This window comes from Mustela nigripes, chromosome 14 (genome assembly GCF_022355385.1).
Source record: "Mustela nigripes isolate SB6536 chromosome 14, MUSNIG.SB6536, whole genome shotgun sequence".
NCBI classification, from domain to species: Eukaryota; Metazoa; Chordata; class Mammalia; order Carnivora; family Mustelidae; genus Mustela; species Mustela nigripes.
In genome coordinates this window covers 64555493-64578543 of record NC_081570.1, presented here as the reverse complement: position 1 = coordinate 64578543, position 23051 = coordinate 64555493, and the positions used below count along the sequence as shown (strand labels likewise).

Here is a 23051-nt window from a genome sequence, read left to right as displayed (position 1 = left end):
TGGATCTATAGTTCTTTCATTTAAAGATTTTTATTTTGTGTTCTTAACTCCCCTTGTGTATTTTCTCTGGACTATCGCTGTTATTTCAATATGTTGTTTCAGTGTGTGTCACACTTAACCTGCCTTTGTGTTTTCCTTGCACTGTTCTACCTGGAATATCTTAACCTTCTTTTATATTGAAATACACAAATTTTCAGTGTTTACTTGGTTTTTACTTCTTCTATGAAATAGTGTTTGTGTCTCCCAGGAATGATCACTTTGTTTATAACATGGTCAAATTTTATGTATGTTTTCCTCTTACAGTATATTAATCATAATTTTTGTTGATGTTGGGAATTGAGTAGAAATTTTATAAGCTGCTTTGTCTTTCAGTATTTAAATGAGCAACTACCAGTATACACGTGCACACTGTCTTACCTTAATTATAATGATCATGATGTAGGATTGCATGTTGATTATACTTGTATCCTTCCTTCAGAATGGCTGACATAGTGCTATATATACAGTGAGCATACTTGGTAAAGTGTTTGGTTTCATACAAGTTTAAGCTAGTGTTACGTGTTTTTGAGCAGCTACTTCACACTTTAACATCATAATTGAACTTAAGATCAGTTGGGGGGCTCACAGTTTTCTGTGTCTCTTAAGGCAAGTTCATGCCATCTTGTACTTGTTTGACTGCTTTGTAGTTCAACCATTTTTTTAAAATATTTTATTTATTTATTTGATAGACAGAGATCACAAATAGGACAGAGAGGCAGGTAGAGAGAGAGGAGGAAGCAGGCTCCCTGCTGAGCAGAGAGCCCAATGTGGGGCTCGATCCCAGGACCCTGGATCATGACCTGAGCTGAAGGCAGAGGCTTTAACCCACTGAGCCACCCAGGCGCCCCTAACCATTTTTTTGTTTATGTGGTTGAATTTCATCTTGTCTAGTATTCTAGCTTGCTTGTTATTTTTTAATCCTGATTTTTTTCATCTACAGTATTTGCTAACCTTCTCAACTTCATGTCATCCATAAATTTGGTAAGTATGTCTTTTATCTGTCCCTCTAAGTTTTACATATGGAAAAGGACCAAGGCTTTATGTATCTTTAGCATACCTAAAAAACTTACAAGAACATACATACCATTATAATAGTGTTCTATATACAGTCATGTAACTGCTGAGAACTCACCTAAATAACTATTCAGTTATTCATATATTCTTTCATGGTTTTGTTCTCATTTTTATGAGCACTTTCTGTGTCTCTTGAATCTTACTGTGCTATAGAATAGTACAAGAAGTAGAAAAATGGCCTTCCTCTCAAGGATTGCACAATATAAAATACAATAAATGAGATAAGACATACTTAAAAACTAGTGGGATAGGTGCACCGTAAGATTCTTGCCTTCAAGAAATACACTATTCATTGACCTACAGCCAGAACAGCCAATTTCTTCATAAACCAAAGCCATTATATTTTTACATAATTTCATTTTAGAAGTAACCACTGCAGAGTAAAGCCAGTAATATATCATGAGTAGACATTGTGAAGCAGGAGACACTTATCCTTTAGAGCTTTTTCTTTTTTAAAAATATTTTGTTTGTTTATTTGAGAGAGAGAGTGTGTGTAAGCGAGAGAGCACAAGTGGGGGTAACAGCAGAGAAGGAGAAGCAGGCTCCCCGCTGAGTAGGGAGCCCAATGCAGGGCTCGATCCCAGGACCCCGGGATCATGACCTTAGGCAAAGGCAGCTGCCCAACCGACTGAGCCATCTAGGCACCCCTCCCTTAGATCTTTTTAAATAACTTTCCCCTCTGAGAGCAGTTACTTGGCATACATATTAATATGGGCAGAGCATACATACATAAACTCAGGTCTCAAATACAATGTTGAAGAAAACAGTGACAACGCTGTATTAAAATGTATACAATATTAAGTGAGTCCATCCCTGATAATGAGTGACCAGGATTTTTTTTTTTTTTGTATTTTTATTTTAATTCCAGTGTAGTTAACATTCAGTGTTACATTAGTTTCAGGTGTACAATATTGTGATTCAACAATTCTGTACATTACTCATGCTCATCACAAGTGTACTCCTTAATCCCTATCACCCATTTTCATGCATCCACCCACGACCCACCTCCCCTCTGGTAACCATCAGTTTGTTTTGTATTAGAGTTATGAGTCTGTTTCTTGGATTGTCTGTCTGTCTGTCTCTCTTTTATTCCTTTGCACATTTGTTTTGTTTCTTAAATTCCACATATGAATGGAAGCATATGGTATATGTCTTTATCTGACTTATTTCACTTAGCATTTTATAGTGAGTGACCAGAATTGAAAATATGGCTTATAATCCTAGAATTTTTCACTTTGAAAAGAGCTTTTGCAACTACTTATCTGGTCCATTCTTCTCATTTTGTAGCTGAGGAGTCCAAGGCCCAAGGTTTAATGGCTTGAATAAGCTCCCATAGTTAGTTGCTGATAGAGCTGGAACTTGATCCTGGACTCCTCTGTGAATCTTAAATAAAGTTCTAAAACTATAAATGTTCTCTCTATAACATTTTCTTCCTAGAAAGCTTTCCCATTTAAAAAAAATGTGCAATATCTCATGCATATAATACTAAAGAAATACATGCAGGTACAGAGTAACTGTGAAATAAAACAGCCTATAATTGTTTAACCACAATCCAGGTTGTGATACGCAATATGAATAGTACTCCAGAAGTTCTCCTTTGTTAGTTCCTTAGTTATATTTCCTTACTTTTCTTACTTTCATGAAAATCCTTCATTGCCCTTTTAAAAGGTTTTACCATTTACATGTGTATCCCTAAATAAGAAAGTTTAGTTTTTGAACCACACTGCTTATACTCTCTTGTGATATATTACATTTCTGATATTCATCTGTGTTGGTACACATAGATGTATGGTCATTTTCATTACTGTATAATATTCCATTGTATACCTATACCACGGTTTATCTGTTTTCTTAGGTGGACATTTGGGTTATTGCTGGTTTGGGATTATCATGACTAAGACTGTAGTAAATACATGCCACTGTATATTCAGGAGTTTCTTGAGGTTACTACATGCTACATATGGGATGTCTGGGTCTTGGAGTATATAAGTTTTCAGCCTTACTAGTTAATTACGAACTGAGATCTACTAGTCCATTGTGAGAGGGCAGTTTACTTCCTTCTCACTCTTACTCCTAGGGTGTAGTCTGGCTCTACAGTCCAGTTTTGATCTTCTGTCATTTTAAGCTATCAGAAGCACTGCTCAGCTTCCTCTTCTGGATCAATAAATTGCTCCAGGGCAAAAGTGCCCCCAGACATGTTTTAACTTTCTGGTTTTCATCTTATCATGGATCTATTTTTTTTTTAAAGATTTTATTTATTTATTTGACAGAGAGAGATCACAAGTAGGCAGAGAGGAAGGCAGAGAGAGAGAGAGGAGGAAGCAGGCTCGCTGCTGAGCAGAGAGCCCGATGCGGGACTCGATCCCAGAACCCTGAGATCATGACCTGAGCCGAAGGCAGAGGCTTTAACCCACTGAGCCACCCAGGCGCCCCTTATCATGGATCTTAATTTGGTACCATCTCATGATTCTGTTAGCTCTTTACCACTTTTAAGAGCTTTTATTTATTTATTTATTTATTTTTTAGATTTCTTTTTAGTGTAACAGCGTATTCATTGTTTTTTTTTTTTTTTTGCACCACACCCAGTGCTCCATGCAATACATGCCCTCCCTAATACCCACCACCTTGTTCCCCCAACCTCCCACCCCCCGCCCCTTCAAGACCCTCAGGTTGTTTTTCAGAGTCTATAGTCTCTCATGGTTCACCTCCCCTTCCAATTTCCCTCAGCTCTCTTCTCCTCTCCATCTCCCCATGTCCTCCATGATATTTGTTATGCTCCACAAATAAGTGAAACCATATGATAATTGACTCTCTCTGCTTGACTTACTTCACTTAGCATAAGAGCTTTTAAGTAGTTTTTCCAGCTTGTCTTTAGTGAATTTGCCTGAAATTTCTGAAAGAGAAAATTTATCCCCATTGAGCTTTTAGTTTTAATTATCATATTTAAAAAATTTGAATTTGCTTCCTTTTCAAAGCACCTTAGTCTGTTTTTGTAGTTTCCTGTTCCTTGTAGCTGTTTTCAAACCTGTCTTTTATTACTCTCTGTCTTGCTTTTTTGTATGCTTGGTAATTTTTAAATAGGAGCTCTTTACTTTCTTTGGAAAATTCTTTATGGGTTATCCTTGAGGCCTAAGATGAGTATGTATTTTTCCAGATAAAATTGTATTTGCTTCTGTGGGTATCTCAGTGTGGGATGGGTGTGTGTGCATTAGTCCAGAAGCCCTGCTTTAAACTTTACTCATGGCTTTTGCTGTTTAAGGCCACCCAGGTAATATGATTTGGACTGTCTTGTGGTATCAGCTTTTTGTGGTTGAAATTTTTATCTGCTCCTTTTCTCAGTCCCAAAGCAGCTCTTCTATGGGATGGGAGTGAAAGGTACAGAAGCCTGAAGGTAGAGCATCTCCTATTCATCTGCCTACCTCAGTGGCTTTGTCTTCTGTTTTCTGGGCAAGTGAAGTACAGAAAATTGAGCCTAGACTTACATGGTCCAGTTATGCCTTCACTTAGATTTTGGCCTGTTAATAAAAAGTCTTAGTATCTTACCAGTTTTTCCACGATATTAAAATAAACAGGTTCATTTTTTTTCTTGTCTTTAATTCAGCATTTTTAGTTATTTTCAATACAGAATTGATGATTATACCTGGAAAGGCATATTATCAGAAGCTGAGGTGTTAGTTTCTCTCTTAACACAGAATATCATAAGAGGTTTTTTGATCATCTTCTAATGACTTTCAGATTTTCACAGTAAATGAGAAATCATTTATGAATTATTGAATTTTTGCTGTTCTACACTTTCAGTGTTTGAAACCCTTCATGAAGGCAGAAATAGTATCATACACAGCTTTTGTTTACTAAATAGATAATTTTAAAATACATAAGTTCTGCTGATACCAAAATAATTTCTTTCAGTCATGTATAAATTAAGCTCAGTATTTTGCTGAAAGTAGAAATGCCATACATGATTGAAATGATGGTATAGAGTAATTTGAAGCATTTTCCCCCCCAATTTTATACTGGTAAATTGTGTTAGGATAGAATTTGTTATTGCTTAAAATTTTCTGATTGTTATTCCTGAGAACCAGTTCACTTTATATAGTTTTATCCTGTTGAAAATTATATCCAGCATATGTCTTGCTCTTTTTTCCTCTTAGTTCCTCCTGGTCACCAGTGTGTACATGTGTGCATTTGTACACATGTACACACATGTGAAAGCATACTAGTTAGCTTAGAAGTTTTTCTATACTCCTTTCCCTTTTCTTTGTACAGTATAGTTAAATGAATATTTTTTAAAGTTTTTCAGTATTTATTTGAGAGAGAGCACTGGGTGAGGAGAGAGAAGCAGAGGGAAAGGGGGATAGAGACTCTCCATGCTGTGCTGAGCATGGAGCATGACATGGCGCTCCATCTCATGACTCAGATCACGACCTGAGCCAAAGTCAAGAGTGGGATACTTAACTCACTGAGCCACCAGGCGTCCCTGAATACATTTATTTTTATGTTGCTTTCCTCTAGTTTTTTTCAATGTTATTTAATTAAGTTCAGTGTTCATAGGATAATCAAACTATTCTTTTTTTTTTTAAATCAAACTATTCTTTATCAGCAGCAGAATGTAATGAATTGCTTCTTCATTATTTGGTTTTTATTTAGGAAATTATAAATGTTAAAAGTCTAGAAGAATAGTATGATAGCCATCTGTATCCCCTTCAGCTAAATTCATCAGTTGTTAACATTTTTAAAGATTTTATTTTATTTTTTTAATTTATTTATTTGACAGATAGAGATCACAAGTAGGCAGAGAGGCAGGCAGAGAGAGAGAGAGGGAAGCAGGCTCCCCGCGGAGCAGAAAGTCCGATGCGGGACTCAGTCCCAGTACCCTGAGATCATTACCTGAGCCGAAGGCAGTGGCTTAACCCACTGAGCCACCCAGGCGCCCCACATTTTTAAATATTTTCTCCTTCTCTCCCTTTTCCCTCATCTTCCTTCCCATTCCATATACTTTTTTTTTTCAAGCTGTGACATTTAAAAGTATATTGTAGACTCATGATCCTTTACTTGAGTATAAATCTCCTAAAAAGAAGAATATTCTTCGGGGCACCTGGGTGGCTCGGCCAGTTAAGTGTCTGCCTTCAGCTCAAGTCATGATCCCAGCATCCTGGGATCGAGCTCTGCATCGGGTTCCCTGCTCAGTGGGGAGCCTGCTTCTCCCTCTCCTCTTCCCACCCCCTCATGCTCTTTCTCTCTGTTTCTCTCCTGCTCTCTCTCTCTCTCTGTACTCTCTCTCAAATAAGTAAATTAAAAAAAAAAAAAAAGAATATTCTCTTGTATAATCTTAAGAACTTTATTATACCCCAGTGGTCCGGCATTGATAGAATAAAATGGTATAACCCACAATCTGTATTTATATTTTTCCATCTATACCCAGAAAAATCTCCAAAGTGTTTATCCCCCCCCCCCCCCCGCGTGGGACCTGTTTCATGATTATACGTTATACTTTGTTGTTATGTCCCTGTATCTTTAATCTAGAGCACAGCCTAGCAGACTTTTTCTTAAACGGTCAGATAGTAAATATTTTTGGCTTTGGGAATCAATTGCACTTTGCAACGACTGCAGTCTGTATTATAGTTAGAAAGCCGCCATAGACATTATGTAAACAGATGAGGGTGGTTATGTTCTAATAAAACTTTATTTATAGAGGGGGTCAGGGGCGAGCCGCATGTTGGGCTCCACACTGGTTGTGGAGCCTGCTTAAGATTCTCTCGCCCTCTCCCCCAGTTGTCTCTCTCTCTCTCAAAATAAGTAAATAAATATGCAAACACGTTATTTATAGAAACAGGCTAAAGGTTGTAGCCCCTCTGATTTAGAATAGTTGTCTTTATTTTGTTTTTATTTTTATTTTTTAATTTTTAAGTAGGCCCGGCATGGAGCCTGATGTGTGGCACCTAAACCCACATGACCCACCAAGCCACCCAGGTGCCCCTAGGCTAGTTTTGTTATGTTTTGCTTTTTAAGATTTATTTATTTATTTATTTATTAAAAGATTATATGTATTTATTTGACACAGAGAGAGAGAGAAGAGATCACAAGTAGGCAGAGAGAAGGAGGGGAAGCAGGCTCCCCGCTGAGCAGAGAGTCCTATGCCAGGCTCTATCCGAGGACCCTGAGATCATGACCTGAGCCGAAGGCAGAGGCTTTACCCACTGAGCCACCCAGGTGCCCCAAGACTTATTTATTTTCGAGTAAGAGAGCAAGAGGGAGGGACAGAGGGAGAGACAGTGTCTTAAGCAGACTTCCTGCAGCGTGGGGCTTGATGTTGCAACCCTAAGATCGTGACCTGAGCCAAAATCAAGAGTTAACGCTTAACTGACTGGGCCACTCAAGTGCCCATATATAAATGTTTTATGTTCACATATGTGAATAAAGAATTCAAGAGGACTTGGAGAATGAAGGGTAATGAATATAACTTTGATGTAGTCTTGAAGAGTATTTATATTTTAGTAAAATATAATTCCACAGTACAAAAGCTAAACTTGTCTTATTTTATGTTGAAGACCTGAAACAATAAAATTAATAATCCTTTGCAACAGGTAAGCCTACTATTTGTAGCAGTGGATTTAGTCTAGAAATGGATTACAAATAATTCTTGATAGATTTAATATAGAGTTGTCCTTGGGGGAACGCTGTAATTATACTTGTGTTCACACAAATATATATACATTTAAAAAATCATTCTATAGATTACTTGGTTGAATGAGTAGCAAAATTGTGAAAGTAGCAAGTTTTGCTGCAATTAAAGAGTTGCAGTATTTTTAGTGCTTGAATTTCCTTTAAATATCTGTATGAACATCTGTAGTGATTGGGTGCTCTACTGCATTTTTTTTTTTTAAGATTTTATTTATTTATTTGTCATAGAGAGAGAAGCGAGAGCAAGCGCAGGCAGACAGAGTGGCAGGCAGAGGCAGAGGGAGAAGCAGGCTCCCTGCCAAGCAAGGAGCCTGATGTGGGACTCGATCCCAGGACGCTGGGATCATGACCTGAGCCGAAGGCAGCTGCTTAACCAACTGAGCCACCCAGGCGTCCCTCTACTGCATTTTTTATTGGTTTCTACTGAGACAGTGTTTTTCTTCATATTGTACCTTTATCACAATTTGATTCTGGTTTGACTCTTTATAGCCTGTAAAAGTCTGTTTCCTTTTCTATGTAGCCATGTGTTAAATAAAGAAAGATGGAAACAAAGTTCTAATAGAAGTTTTAATTTTTTAGGTTAAAAATTCTCAGAGTCTTAACCATTCCTCACATCACATCTCCACAATAAATGGCTGGTGTGATCTTGACAAATTACTTAATCTGCCTTGGTTTCCTTATTTGTTTAATAGTGATAATGGTACCTATCTTGTAAGTTTATAGTGAGAGCTATGTTATCATACTTAAGATATATAACGTCTGGCTTATAGTCTATACATTCAGCAAATGTTTGACACTGTTGTTATTTCTTACTACATTCTTTCTCATCTACCTTGTCTCTTCATGAACCTGTCTCTCTCTCTTAAAGCAGAGCTAAATATAATAGCAGGTGTGATATGACCAGCCTACGAAAAGTATAGTGTTTAATCCCTCCATTAATTTGAATTAAAGTTTTTCTTTTTTTAATTCACTGTAGAGAATTTCAAATATACAAAAAAGCAGGCTAGGATGATACACCACACATACCCATCCTCTAACCCCAGCAAGAAGTCCAGTCCTATCCATTCGCTTCCATACAGTTTTCTCCTTCTCTGGTGTAGTTGTAGCTCCCCTGTTATACCTAAGTCCATGCGTGATTTGTTTTGATAGTTACCAAAGCTTTAAGGATAGTACCTTATTCTCTTAGTAAATAATTATCAAATTAACGAACAAATGAGCCTTGTCTTGGTTGATGTCTGGATCAGTTTTTAGTAGTTTGCGTTTGGAGGTGAAGTGGATGGGTGGGTGGGATTGAAAATAGAATTGTCTGTATCATATTGTTTTTTTTCCTAGTTTTGTATGATTCCTTCCATTTCTGCGTAGGAATATATGTGGTAATCTTACTGGTAAAATCTCTGAGGACTCAAAAGAGTACTCAAATAATTCAAATTAGCTGGTCTGGAAGACTCGAGTTTACCACTTTCTTACAGTCTTTTTGCTTATTCTGGACTTTACAGTGTTTATATAGGAATTTCAATTTGTTAATCATTTATCTTGATTAAAGAGAAGCAAATAGAGTTTGAAGAGTTCTATTTTGTCATCTCTGTTGAAATAATTTAAGTACAGTAAAAATTGTTACAGTTTATTGGTTTCAGAGAGAGGCCTTTCTTCCCAGCATCAACAACTGACTATAGCACTTTTTTCAAGCCTGTGCTTATTTTTTCCGTAACTCTGTTCTTACATGTTCCTTATTGTGCTTTCAGAAGTTTGCTGGAAGTTTAATAGACTCATAGTCATTTTCATATTAATGATATAGAAGTATGTAAATCTTGCTTAAAACAGAGATCAGTCATAAAGACACCGTGAGAAGTCTTTGGTTATTCAGCTAGTGGAGAAGGAGTTCTGGAGGTGAAGTACGACCGTTAAGAGTATTGTAGAGAGGATAGGTCTGGTACTTAGCTCACTACCATCATGCTAAGATTGTGTCTCGGTGAGCCTGCCTCATGGGAACAGCCAGCACAGACAGGGACTCTGCACTCCATACACCTCACAGATGGGGGCTTCATGGAAGTGGGTTTAGACCTGACCTCTGTCACTTACCCAGGAGTGACTTGGTATGGTTCCTGCTTTCCAGTTCTGCTCTAACTTTTAAATGAAGTGTCTCTAGCTTGAGAAGAGTCTTACCCTTTAGTGTTACTAGTTTTTACCTTAATTATTATAAACATTTCAAGAGCAAGAATAAGTATGTTTTAAGCAGGGAGCTGGCAAAGTGTCCTGATAGAGAATGCTATGGTGCAATTGTGCCGTGGCTGTGAACCTCAAAATTGCATTGTTTTTACCTTGGAAAGTTCTACTTTGCTGACTTCTGAACTTAGAAGATTCATTATTCTTTTTGACTGCATAAGACATGTCTATTATTTGTTCATTCAGAAATAATTTATTGATCACCTCTATGCTGGGAAGTATGCTGCACACTGGATAAACAAAACTGAACTTCTTAGATGTGTTTGCCATTATGGAGTTTACAGTCTAGTTGGGAAAGGCATTGAAATTTATTTCAAGGTGTAAAGAAAAATTGTGCTTTATCTATATGTTAAGGACTTAACCACTTACTTTGAAGTGAACTTGGAGTGACTTTTTATTCTTCTTGCAAAGTGTATTTGAACATTGAGGACTTCAGGGCAAACATATTTCTGTATGTGTATTATATTTGTGAAAACAGACATTAGTCAGAGAGGCAGGGCAATTTGAACCAAAAGAGAGAGATAAAGAGAATTAAAGATAATGACAAATAGCAGGTTTGTGTGGGTAAAATTTTGTGTTGTGCTAAGCAGATCTTCGCAGGTAGGGAGTAAGTAAGTATCTTTAAGGCTTTTCTCTGTTAAAAATGTTCAGTACTTAAGAACTGCTTGGAAAGTAAATGTCCTGTAGAGTAGAAATATAATAGAAAGAGCAAATGAGAACCATGACACCTGAAATCATGTCTTAATTATTTGACAGTTTGTTTAAGTCTGGGCAAGAAAATGTACCTCAGATTCCTTATTACAACAAAGTACAACAGAAGGGCTGAATTTGCAGATCCCTCCTAGTGCTAAAACCTTACAATTTTATTTTTTACTTAGCAGTTTCTTAATGACTTGTTGGAAAGTCAGGCTACCCTCTTATTTTCTGTACTTGTTCAGGTTCAAGAGTTAAAAACTTAAGATGGGGAAATAAGGCTTTGCTTTCTCTAACTGATATTTTCTGACTAGGTACTTCGTAACTCAGGAAGACCTCATTTATTCCCAGTAATATGTTTTACTAAACTCTTTCAGGTAACTTTAAAAAGACTGTGTGGCTTAATAGTAGATCATGGCTTGAACTCAGTTTTTATTTATTGTTGTTACTAGAAAATTTTAGTGAGGTATTTTTCTTTGTCTCTGTAGTTATCAGAGACTGTTACAGACGATTGCTGTACTTGAAGCTCAGCGTTCTCAAGCAGTCCAGGACCTTGAAAGTTTAGGCAAACATCAGAAAGAAGCACTAAAAAATCCCATTGGATTTGTGGAGAAACTCCAGAAGAAGGTATATATTGAGCACTTTCTAAGACTTATTAAGATATATTTGGTAATAACTTGATTTTTCTTTTAATATGGATATACACTTTTTTAAATGTTTAATTTTTTTCCCTTCTACTACTAACCGTACTACTGAAGGAAGGATATTGCCTTTCCTAAGCACCACCCCCCACCCCACAAAATATACTCTAATGAAAATAGCTGGGAGGTTTAATTGGATATTTATATTAGGAACTTGATGTTCCATTCCCTAGCCATTTTTAGGATCTTTTCCTATTACCTTTCCCGTCTCTGGTAAAAACGAAAAGAGGGTTTTCCTTCTTTACTGACTTCAAGATTAATAAGGCAAAAAGAAAATATACTTCAGGATTTATTCACTGCTTAAGTTTTGAGGTACTTTTGTAATTTTCCATATAGCATGATAAAAAACATTGGTGATAAAAATGAAAACTATTTTAAATGTCTTTAAGGTTGCCAAGTCCATGAGGAGGAAGTATAAATTTTACTTAATTTTGTAATGTTCTTTACTTTGGTGTAAAAATTCCTTTTTTCTTTTTTCCTTAAAACAGAACTTTTGTATTTAACAGTTAACCATTTGAAAGTGATTCATGTTTTTATAACTTTTTTGTGGGTAATGCAAATGCGTATTTATACTGTAGTATGTATCTTGAATTAGGCATTCACTAATTTAATAAATTTGAGAAGCAAAATATTAATCAGCATTGTGTGAAAACATTAATACTGAGAAATTATAAAAAAGAAACTTCGTATTCACCTTAAAAAAACAAAACAGTAACAATGTAGTTATTAGTTACCATTTTTTAATGAGTCACAAAAGTGGTCTACCAGGTGTTGAGGGAACAGCCCTGGGGACTTTGTTTCCTTTAGTTGTATTAATTTATTATTTGCATTTTTCTAGCCATATTATTTACTTGGCAATCACTACTTTCTCTTCATGCTTCAGAGCGTTGAATATCATAATGAATATGGAATTTATAAGTTGCTTTGTTAAAACTTCTGAACTTTTTTGACCCTATATACCCTCTCTATACTGTGAGTCTGCTTAGGTGTTTATTGATCTACATTGCCATAATTAAACATTCCTAGTACAAAAAGATTACAGTACTTACAGTGGTTACTTAAAATTGATTCCACTAAAATAGGTGATAATAGAAAAGTTATTATTAGTAAACAAATTTACTGACCTTGACCTTACTTTGGGCAAAAAAGATGCAATTAGGCTTTTTTATACTAGATTGGTATGCAGTTGGTTATTTGTTGGTTTTCCATTTCCAGGTTTAGTTTAGAACTGAATTTCTTTCCACTTTATCTCAGAGATGTGATATTGACCTTCTTAACAATTTTTAACCAAAATGTATGCAATTACATTAAATCCAGATACTTAGTAATTGTGAAAGACTTACATTCCTTGGAAAGAAATTTTTGTCCAGGACTTAATTTAAAAGTTTGATTTTTGCATTGTGTGTGTGTGTTATATACAGGTATTTTGACTTAATGATGGGTTATGTCCTGATAAACCCGTCTTAAGTAGAAAATACCGTAAATTAAAATGCATTTAATACACCTAACCTACTGAACATCATAGCTTATAGCTCACCATAAAGGTTCTTTGAACGCTTAACATTAACCTCCAGTTGGGCAAAATCATCTAACACAAAGCCTGTTTTATAATAAAGTGTGGAATATCTCATGTAATTCATTGAGTACTACACTGAAAGTTTTAAGAAGGATGGTTGTATGGGTACAGAGTAGTTGTCAGCGTATAGGTTTTTTACCTTTATGATCCCATGACTAACCAGGAGCTGTGGCTTGCTGCTACTGCCTAGCAGCACGACGGAGTATTGTACTACATATCACTACCCTGGGAAGAGATCAAAATTCAAAATTTGAAACATGGTTTCTACTGTATGTGTCACTTTTGCACCATTGTAAAGTTGAAAAATCCTAAATTGAACCATTGTAAATTAGGTACCATATGTACTTAATTTACTTATTTCTTTAGGTTTACGGTACTAATTAAGTTGTTGACATGTGATTTGTTTGTTTAAGTGGACATTTAAAAACTCCTAATTGAAATTAAGGAAACTTGTGGTATGTATTGGTATGTAGAATGCAAGGAACATTTAAGGCTTACTCGCATCCTTTGATATTACTGTTACTATTTTAAAAGAGAGTCTTATGCAAAAGTTGAGCCAGTCTAAGCTGTGTACTATTATAATGATGGTGATAATATATCATAAGCAAAATAAAAATTAAGAATTCTGAGGGGTGCTTGGGTGGCTCAGTGAGTTAAGCCTCTGCCTTCAGCTCAGGTCATGATCTCAGGGTCCTACCATTCTGTGAGTTCTTGACAAAAAATATAAACCCATTATGTAACCCAGATCCCTATCTAAAGATATTTATTATAATCTGATTTTAGTAATTAAGACAACTAATGACATCTCTAAAGATGGTTGGTTAAGTAACTGAATTCCAAGTTGATTCAGTGTGTAGTTTTGATACTCAGGATGTCATAATTTTTTGTATATGTGATAAGAATTATATATGTGAAAGTAATTGTTTTATGAATAAGTCATGAACATGGGGGTATATTTAAAATGAGTTCTATGTGTCAAGTCTTGTCTTTTGCAGTCAGACACATTTCATATGCTGTTCTTAAAGGTAAAACCTCTCTTGGTTATTTATGTTTTAAGTGTATTAGTTACAAAGTGCAGTATTCTATATAGTTCAGCTTTAAAGCTATATCTAAAAATAGTGCTTATGTCTTATCAAATTCATTCTTCTTCTACTTGCTATCATTTTACTCTTTAATGTTAAGACTGTATTAACTTAATTGGGTGTTGGATTCAAACAGTGAACAGAAATGCCTAGGTGATGATAATTTGGATTTGGAGTCCTCTGAAAATTCGGCTGTAATAGATAATTTTGAATTAAATTCAGACTGTCACTTTATTTTTTTTCTCCCAGGCTGATATAGGGCTTCCATATCCACAGAGAGTTGTTCAGTTGCCCGAGATTGTATGGGACCAATATACCAATAGCCTTGGGAACTTTGAAAGAGAATTTAAAAATCGTAAAAGACATACTAGGAGAGTTAAGCTAGTTTTCGATAAAGGTAAGAAATTACATGGTAAGAATTTAAATAGAGAAGTATCTGGCAGTCTCACTTTGGTAATCCTATACATGGTCTTCTTTTTAGTAGGTTTACCTGCCAGACCAAAAAGTCCTTTAGATCCTAAGAAGGATGGAGAGTCCCTTTCATATTCTATGTTGCCTTTGAGTGATGGTCCTGAAGGCTCAAACAGTCGTCCTCAGGTAAACAGTATAAAGCTTTGGAGCAGGAAAATTGGAACTATAGACAAACTATTTTAACATTTCCTGGTTTATATTCTTAAAATTTAAGCAGTCTTTCATTGAAGATAGTGGGGACATGAACTTTGAAGTTAAGAGAAATCTGGGTTGGAATCCCAGCTCTGCCACTTACTAGCTGTGGAATGTCAGTTGGCATTTATATTAAAGCCTCCAAGCTGCAGTTTTGTTTTGTATGAAATGGGATTAATATTACCTGTGTTGTAGAGTTATGTGAGGATTAAATGAGTAGTGCATGTAACATAGTCCCTACAGTGTGTGACATGTACCCTTTTATCCTAAAAATAAGAGGTCTGTGCAGTGTTTTTTAACCAGAATTTGAGTCCTGGCTTGCCACTAGTAGTTAGGGTGGGTTCAGAATGGAAGAGTAACGTTTCCTTTTCTTTAAGATGAAGTTGCTGTCATCTGTATTATAGGATTGCTAGGAGTATAAAATCCAAGTGAAATAAAGGAAGGTGAAAACATTTTGTAAACAATTTTAAAATACACATTAAATAATAAATTTACTAAAATATTTTGAAATTAATTTTAAAAATTCCATGATATGGGGGGGTCTGATAGCTTTGTTAGTTAAGACCTGCCTTTGGCTCAGGTCATGACCCCAGAGTCCTGGGATTGAGCCCCACGCTGGGCTATTTGCTCAACAGGGAGCCTTCTTCCCTTCTCCCTCTGCTGCTCTCCCTGCTTGTGCTCTCTTTCTCTCAAATAAATAAAATCTTTTAAAAAAATGTAAGATGTGTTTTCGTTAGCTACAATCAAATGGTAGTCTTTGTTATTTTTGACAAAAGCCCTATTTTATATACAGATGATAAGAGGACGCCTTTGTGATGATACCAAACCTGAAACATTTAACCAACTGTGGACTGTTGAAGAACAGGTAATGTTTCTAAATTGTGTAGGTTAAAGAAAAAAGGTTCAGATTAGAGTCCAGATTATGACTAAAGTGTATATTGTTGTAGATGATCCTTCTTAATTAAGAACTGAAAATATTAAACTTATACCTGTATACTTTTTTTCCACACTTCAAGAATTTTGGATTCTGAGAATATATGAATTGAGGATGATTTTTAAAGAAGGAGTCTGGGTTATAGGAAGGGGATTGAAAAAGAGTGAAATGGGTGGAATAAAGTGTTCGTAATATAGCTTTGAAGGAGAGAAAGACCTGGGGCCACATAAAGCAGTGTGTCAAAGTGAATTCTTGTTTTTATTATGGAGGGAAGCTGACAAAGCCATGGCAGAGTATTCTGTTACGGTTTGGCATGTGGCTAGGATTATTCATGGGTAAGGTTTGAGACACATCTCTTTTTCATACAAGGATTAACTCCAGAGCTATAATGAGTTCAGCAGTTTATGAGAAAATTTAGGAAATTCATTTCAAGCATCCAGATTATTCTGCATCTTCAGAATTGTGGGACAATTTAGGGGATAAGTAAGAATTTAAAAATCAGATATTTGAATGGAACACCACATGTGGAAAGGAGGGAAAAGTCCCTTTAAATGTTCTGTCTAAATCCGAATGAATTTAGATATTTTTGTCAAATCTATAGGGGCAAACCCATACATAGTCTAGCAAGAAAAGATGGTCAGTGGAAATCATTAAGATGTATAAAGTATTAATTAAATTTGGGGCAGGTACTGTGTTTTTACTTAAGTGAATAGAAAATCTTACAAGGTTTTCCATAGATTTATTCTCTAATCTCATTTTTCCTGTGAAGTCTTAATTTCCTTAATGGAAATTTTTCCTACTACAAGGATTTCTAGTAACCTAACCCCAAAATTTGGGGAGGGAGATAGTTGAAAAGGAAGTGTGAATGTATTTATTCATTTATGTAAATATATTTATTTATGGCATTCAGTATTAAACTTTCTTAAATTTGGTCTTCTGTTTCTTAGAAAAAGCTTGAACAGCTACTCCTGAAATACCCTCCTGAAGAAGTAGAATCTCGACGCTGGCAGAAGATAGCAGATGAACTGGGTAATAGGACAGCCAAACAGGTAATTGAGGAGATGGTCCCATATTTTTGGCAGGTTTTGATAGTTTTTTGGTGAAAGATAGTGCAGCTGACATCAAATCTGCTACATCATTTTTTAGCTACACAATGCTGTAATACAGTTTTCTATTTTTTTATTTTATTTTTTTAAATTTCTGAAACCGCTTGAGATAATTCTGTTTCAGTCACTACTGAAACATTAGAATGTAATGTAACTTAGTGTCTCTTGAATGTTTAGTGAGTTGTATACTTTCTGGTTAGACTATGCTGATAGATTTGTAACATATATAGGAAGTATTCTTTGTCTTTCTAAAAAAGAAATCTATCAGTTTTTTTCACATTATCATTGAGGTTAATAGATGTATTTTTAATGGTATGAGCATAAGCATTCATTAGTAGAAAATATGTATTTGGCTTTGGAGTCAAACATATTTCCTGTACTTTAATGATTTTTTTGCTCTAGATTTTAAAATATAACTGTGTTTGTTGGCAGTTTAAAATTATTTCTAGATTTATGACAAATTTTAAGTTGTCAGCATTCATTAAGATACACAGGTATATTTTAATTTTAGAAAAATATTGAGGTATTACATGTCTTGTGATTATGTTAAATGACTTGTCATATTTCCTCAGGTTGCTAGCCGAGTGCAGAAATATTTCATAAAACTAACTAAAGCTGGCATTCCAGTCCCAGGCAGAACACCAAACTTATATATATACTCCAAAAAGGTAAAAAAAAAAAAAAAAAAAAAATTAGAGAAAGTAAACTTTAGACTTTAGATTAAATTTAAAGTTAGAATGCTGTGTAAAAGTGTAGGCATTTATCAGAACAAAGTTGTTTTATTTTTAAAATCTGACTTACTCTAATCATTTTGTTATACTGGTCATGGACACAGGGTAGGATTCTGTTATTGCTACTCCATGAAATCGAATGACCTTTATGTTCATTATTTTCTTAGAAATACTTGAAAGATGTAGATTAAATGTATATCAGAAAGTCCTTTGTGATGTTAAAAATTTTAGGGTATTTGACTCTTCATTAAACACAATGAGTTTCTGTTTTTAGATATGCTACATAAATACAAAAATAGAAATGTTTATTAAAATACACTATTTAATCCTCACTATAACTCTAGAATTGTAGGTGGTATTACCACTTTCACTTGCACTTTACTAATAATAGTTAAAACATTCAATAACAGAATAAAGCTATGTCAGGTACTGTTCTAAAGCCCTCCCCCCCTTTTAAAATTTTAATTAAAATGGGGAAGAGGGAGAAGGGGGGTTGGGGCAGAGAGGGAGGGAGAGAGAGAGAGAGGATCCCAAGCAGGTTTCATGCCCAGCCTGGAGCCTGACATGGGGATCGATCCTACAATCCTGAGATCATGATCTGAGCTGAAAGCAGGATTCGGACACTTAGCTGACTAAGCCACCCAGGCGCCCTTACAATGTTTTTATAGATGAGAAAACTAGGCCTCAGCAGACCTGGCTGGCTCAGCAGGTAGAGCATGTGACTTGATCGCAGGGTTGTGAGTTTGAGCCCCTTGTTAGGTATAGAGATTACTTTAAAATATAGCCTTAAACAAACCAAACCAAAATAAAAAAACCAGCTAGGCCTTAAGGTAAATGGAGTCAGTTGAGTCTAAGAACCACTGATCTCTGATTCTGATCCCAGGCCTTTTCTACTATTCTCTGCTACTCTTTACAGTGAAAAAGCTGTTACCTTCTCCTGCATAGACCACTGCATCAAACTGTAGCCAGTATTTTGCTTTAATTGCAAAAACTAAAGCACACAAATGGCCTCTTTTATTTCCTGCTATTTCCTCTCCACCACCACTGCCACCCTTCACATGAGAAGGTAAAGGCGTATCTGATGCTCTTAACCCTTCTCTATTACGGCTTCCTTATTGTTTTATGTGATTTTACATTAAGAATATTGTCTGTACAGCTCCATGTTTTACAAGTTTTGTTTATCATCTTTTTACCAAGTTTTGGAAGCTTGTTTTAATTTGTCAGTTGATATAAATATTTTGGATTCCCCCCAATATAGCATTACTTGTATCAAATATGTAGAGTTCATCTTGTAACTTTGGAATGTTGGAACCTTGATATTTAATTCAACAGCTCTAATTTTCATGGTTAATTTCCAAGTTAACTTTAGATGTGTTGGACACCTTATATTTTCACAGCTAAGACTAGGAATGATAAAGGAATACTAAAGAAACCTAAATGTTGGGGTGCCTGGGTGACTCAGTGGGTTAAAGCCTCTGCCTTTGGCTCGGGTCATGATACCAGGGTCCTGGGATTGAGCCCCGCATCGGGCTCTTTGCTCAGCGGGGAGCCTGCTTCCCCCTCTCTGCCTGCTTGTGATTTCTGTCCGTGAAATAAATTTTTAAAATCTTATTAAAAAAAAAAAAAGGAAAGAAAGAAACCTAAATGTGTTCCCTCCTTTGGGTGCACTGACTTTTAAGTTAGCATTTTACTTATAGCAGTGTAGCCCAGCCACTGACACAGCGATTCTTTCCCATGGTTAGAGTTTGAGTTTTGGAACAGTGAAATGATGGTTCTGCCAGTAGCTGAGGTTATTCTTTGTGGCTGTACTGTCTGTGAAGAGAGGCAGTCTATACAGTGGTTTGAGAGTGAGGGCTTTGGTCCCTCACAGGCTTAGTTTGTAATCTTGGTTCTACCACTATTAGCTGCAGCACCCTGAACAAGAAACGTAACCTCCATCTTTAAATTAGAGGTGATAGAGGAGTGCTGTGAGGATTAGATGACATTGACGTACAGACGCCTAACAGTGTTAGATAGGATTTTTAGACATTCGTCGTGTTGTGGAAGTGTTTTTTACTTGATTGTTTATATCTGGCTTAGGCTGTGTCATCCTCCCTGATCTTCTGTAAGATGTCTGTAAGAGGAGTGTTCAGCATTTGAGTATCAAGAGTATGATCAATGCTGGGGATCCATATACAAGCTAGATAGCACGTGATCTGTTGTACTGTTGTTGGGATATTCCCCCTACATTTTTTTTTAATCTAGTTGTGCTTTTAAAATTCTAGGTAATGTAGAAAAAAAAAAAACAACCACATAAGACTATGCTGAAGAATAGAGCTGAAATCCTTTTAATAGACTTGGAGGGAAGTAATAGTTATATTTGAGCATCTTTGATTCTTTTCATGATTTTCCAATGTCTCAATTAAAAATTTTTTTTTCTTAGTCTTCAACAAGCAGACGACAGCACCCCCTTAATAAGCATCTCTTTAAACCTTCCACTTTCATGACTTCCCATGAACCACCAGTATATATGGATGAAGATGATGACCGATCCTGTTTTCATAGCCACATGAGCACTGCTGTTGAAGAGGCATCAGTAAGTTACCTATTTATATAAAATGAATATTTATCTATGTGTTATTCAGATCAGGGTACAGAATGAGAGCACCAGAATTTTTAAATTATTCCTACCTTTCAGAGAATGTTGGTTTCTTTTAATTGCCAGTCAGATTTATGGGCTTTTTAAAAAACAATGTATTGTTTTAAAAAAAAAAATACATCGTTAAATTATTATATATTAATAATATATATCATTATATATTTAGATATAACATGTAAATGAGAGGAAACTTAAAAACATGCAAAAAATAGAATAGTATAATGAAATATATATGTACTATATATAATAATAAAAGAAATTTTTTGAATATATGCAAAAATAGAATAGTATAATGAACCCACATGCATCTGTCACCCAACTTCAATAGTTACTAGCTTGTTGCAATCTTATTTTCATCTGTATTTCTTACCCACTTCCATCCTGGGTTATTTTGGAGCAAGTCCCAGACATAACAGAATATTATTACCATGTTTATAAAAAGGTAATTCTTTATACGATCAAACATGTGCTCAGTTCACATTTCCCCAGTCATAAATTACAATAGATTTCCTCCTTTTCTCCTTCCCTTCCCACCACCCTTTTCTCTTAGGACTTTTTTGTTGAAAAAGTCGGTCATTAGAATTTACCACTGTGTATATTTTGTTTGCTTCTCCTTGTTGTCATCTCTTCTGTCTTTCTATTCCCTGAATTTTTTGTAAATTGATAGTAGGTCTAGATAATTGGTGTCACTTAGAAATTCTGTTTTTCTGCTCCCTGGATTTTCTATAAATTGAAAGTAGGTCTAGATAATTGGCCAGATTCAGATTTGTTTTTTATATTGTTTTTTAAGACTTATTTATTTGAAAGAGAGAAGTGGGGTAGGAGGGAGAGCATGAGCACAGGGTGTAGGAGCTGAGTGGGAGAGTTTTAAGTAGATTCCATGCTGAGCATAGAGCCTGATGCCAGGCTCGATCTCATAACCCTGAGATCACAACTTAAGCCAAAACCAAGAGTCAGACTTTTTTAATTTTTTATTTATTTATTTTTTATTTTTTGGTAAAATTTTATTTATTGGGGCACCTGGGTGGCTTAGTTGTTGGGCATCTGCTTTTGGCTCAGGTCATGATCCCCTGGTATTGGGATCAATCCCCGCATTGGACTCCCTGCTCAGCGGGAAGCCTGCTTCTCCCTCCCCATGCCCCCTGTTTCTGTTCCCTCTCTCACTGTGTCTCTGTCAAATAAATAAAATCTTTACAAAATTTTTTCTTTACATTTATTTGTTTGAGAGAGAGCACAAGCCAGGGTAAGGGCAGAGGAAGAGGGAGAAGCGGACTGCCCGCTGAGCAGGGAGCCTGGACTCGGGGCTCTGTCCCAGCACTTAGAGGTCAGATTTGTTTGTTAGGGCAAACAGGACTACTTAATGAGTACTTTCATCAATCTGTTTGTCTTTTTGTTTTTCGGACATAGTAGATTCATTAATTCATTTGATGTTATAAAATAGTGATAGTCTTTCATTTCCTCATTATTTATTTGAGAGACTATTCTGTGAAGTAACTCCCTCTTCATCAACTTTTGATTACCTGAAGGTACATGTGGAAAAGGCAGTGTAACTGCTTGATTGTTCCCTTTATTTTCTTATTTTTAAAATGATTGAGGGGCACCTGAGTGGTGCAGTTGGTTAAGCATCCAACTCTTGATCTTAAGCTCAGGTCTTAATCCCAGTGTTGTCAGTTCAGGTCCCTTGTTGGGCTCCATGTACTTTATAAAAAAAGAAAATGAAGTACTTTATTTAGATTTGGAGTTTAAGTGGAGGAACTCAAAAGAAGTGGTAGGTTGGCATTAAAGGATGAACAAAATTGAGCCAGGTGAGGAGTAGATTAATATATGTAGTAGATTGAATTTGATTTAACTTTTGTTTGGTTGATTTAATTAATTAATTTATTTATTTTAAAATGAGAACCAGTTTAAATCAGTCTAATTATTTTGAAATAGCTATTCAAATGTATATTTATGAAGTTACTAGTGGTAAAATTTACAGATTTCAGTTCTCTTCAGAAAGGCATTATCTAGAGAGAGATTATGATTACATGTATGTACTTCCATACACTTTTAAAATCTGTACACTATTTTAGCCTCATATGAAATTAGTCATAGTATTTCCCCTTTAAGTAAACTTGAAAATAATTATAACAAGGAGCTCTGTTTATGGGTATTTAAAAAAAATTTTAATTGTGATAAATACATAACAACCTTTAATTTACCATCTTGACTAGATTAAGTGAATAGTTCAGTAGTGTTAAGTACACTGACATTTTTGTGCAACCAGTCTCCAGAACTCTTTAATTCCTGGAAAACTGAAACTTCAGAACCATTTAACAGCACCTCCCCATTGCCTCCTCCCAGTGTCTGGCAGCTACCATTCTACTTTGTTTCGATGAATTTGGCTACTCTGGGTACCTCAGAATCATGCAGGTTTTGTCCTTTTTGGCTGGCTTATGTCACTTAACATAATGTATTCAAGATTCCTCCATCTCATAACATGTATCATTGTTCTTTTTAAAGCTGAATAATATTTTGGGGTATGTATATACGTTTTGTTTATTGGTTCATCTGTCAGTGGTACGTTTTGCTTTCATCTTTTGGCTATTGTGAATAATGCTGCCATGAACATAGGTGTACAAATAGCTGTTAAGAGTCCCTGCATTCAGTTCTTTTGGGTATATACCGAAGTAGAATTGCTGGATCCATATGTTAATTCTCCATTTAAGTTTTGAGGAACTGCCATACTGTGTTCTGTAGTGGCTGCAACATTTTACTTACCAGCAGTGCACAAAGGTTTCGGTTTCTCTGCATCCTTGCCAACGCTTGTTGTTTTATTCTTCTTTTTTTTTCCCCCCCTTTGGCTAGTAGCCATCCTGCTGGCTATGAGGTGATTTACCTTTTCTTAGTCTTTTTTTTTTTTTTTTTTTT

The 23051-nt window shown here is 35.6% G+C and overlaps 1 protein-coding gene across 8 annotated transcripts in view; it reads left to right on the top strand.

Annotated features, from left to right (window-relative positions):
• The window catches only part of ZZZ3 (zinc finger ZZ-type containing 3), a 119166-nt gene that overhangs the window by 88745 nt on the left and 7370 nt on the right, over positions 1 to 23051 (top strand). For 7 of the 8 annotated variants that reach the window (XM_059375171.1, XM_059375173.1, XM_059375177.1 and 4 more), the window contains 7 exons: positions 11199 to 11337; positions 14319 to 14466; positions 14551 to 14666; positions 15526 to 15597; positions 16614 to 16715; positions 17345 to 17440; positions 19926 to 20078. In XM_059375171.1, the coding sequence (XP_059231154.1) occupies positions 11199 to 11337; positions 14319 to 14466; positions 14551 to 14666; positions 15526 to 15597; positions 16614 to 16715; positions 17345 to 17440; positions 19926 to 20078 (826 nt within the window). The remainder of the gene's footprint in view (positions 1 to 11198; positions 11338 to 14318; positions 14467 to 14550; positions 14667 to 15525; positions 15598 to 16613; positions 16716 to 17344; positions 17441 to 19925; positions 20079 to 23051) is intronic. The other variant, XM_059375176.1, reaches the window with a different exon arrangement.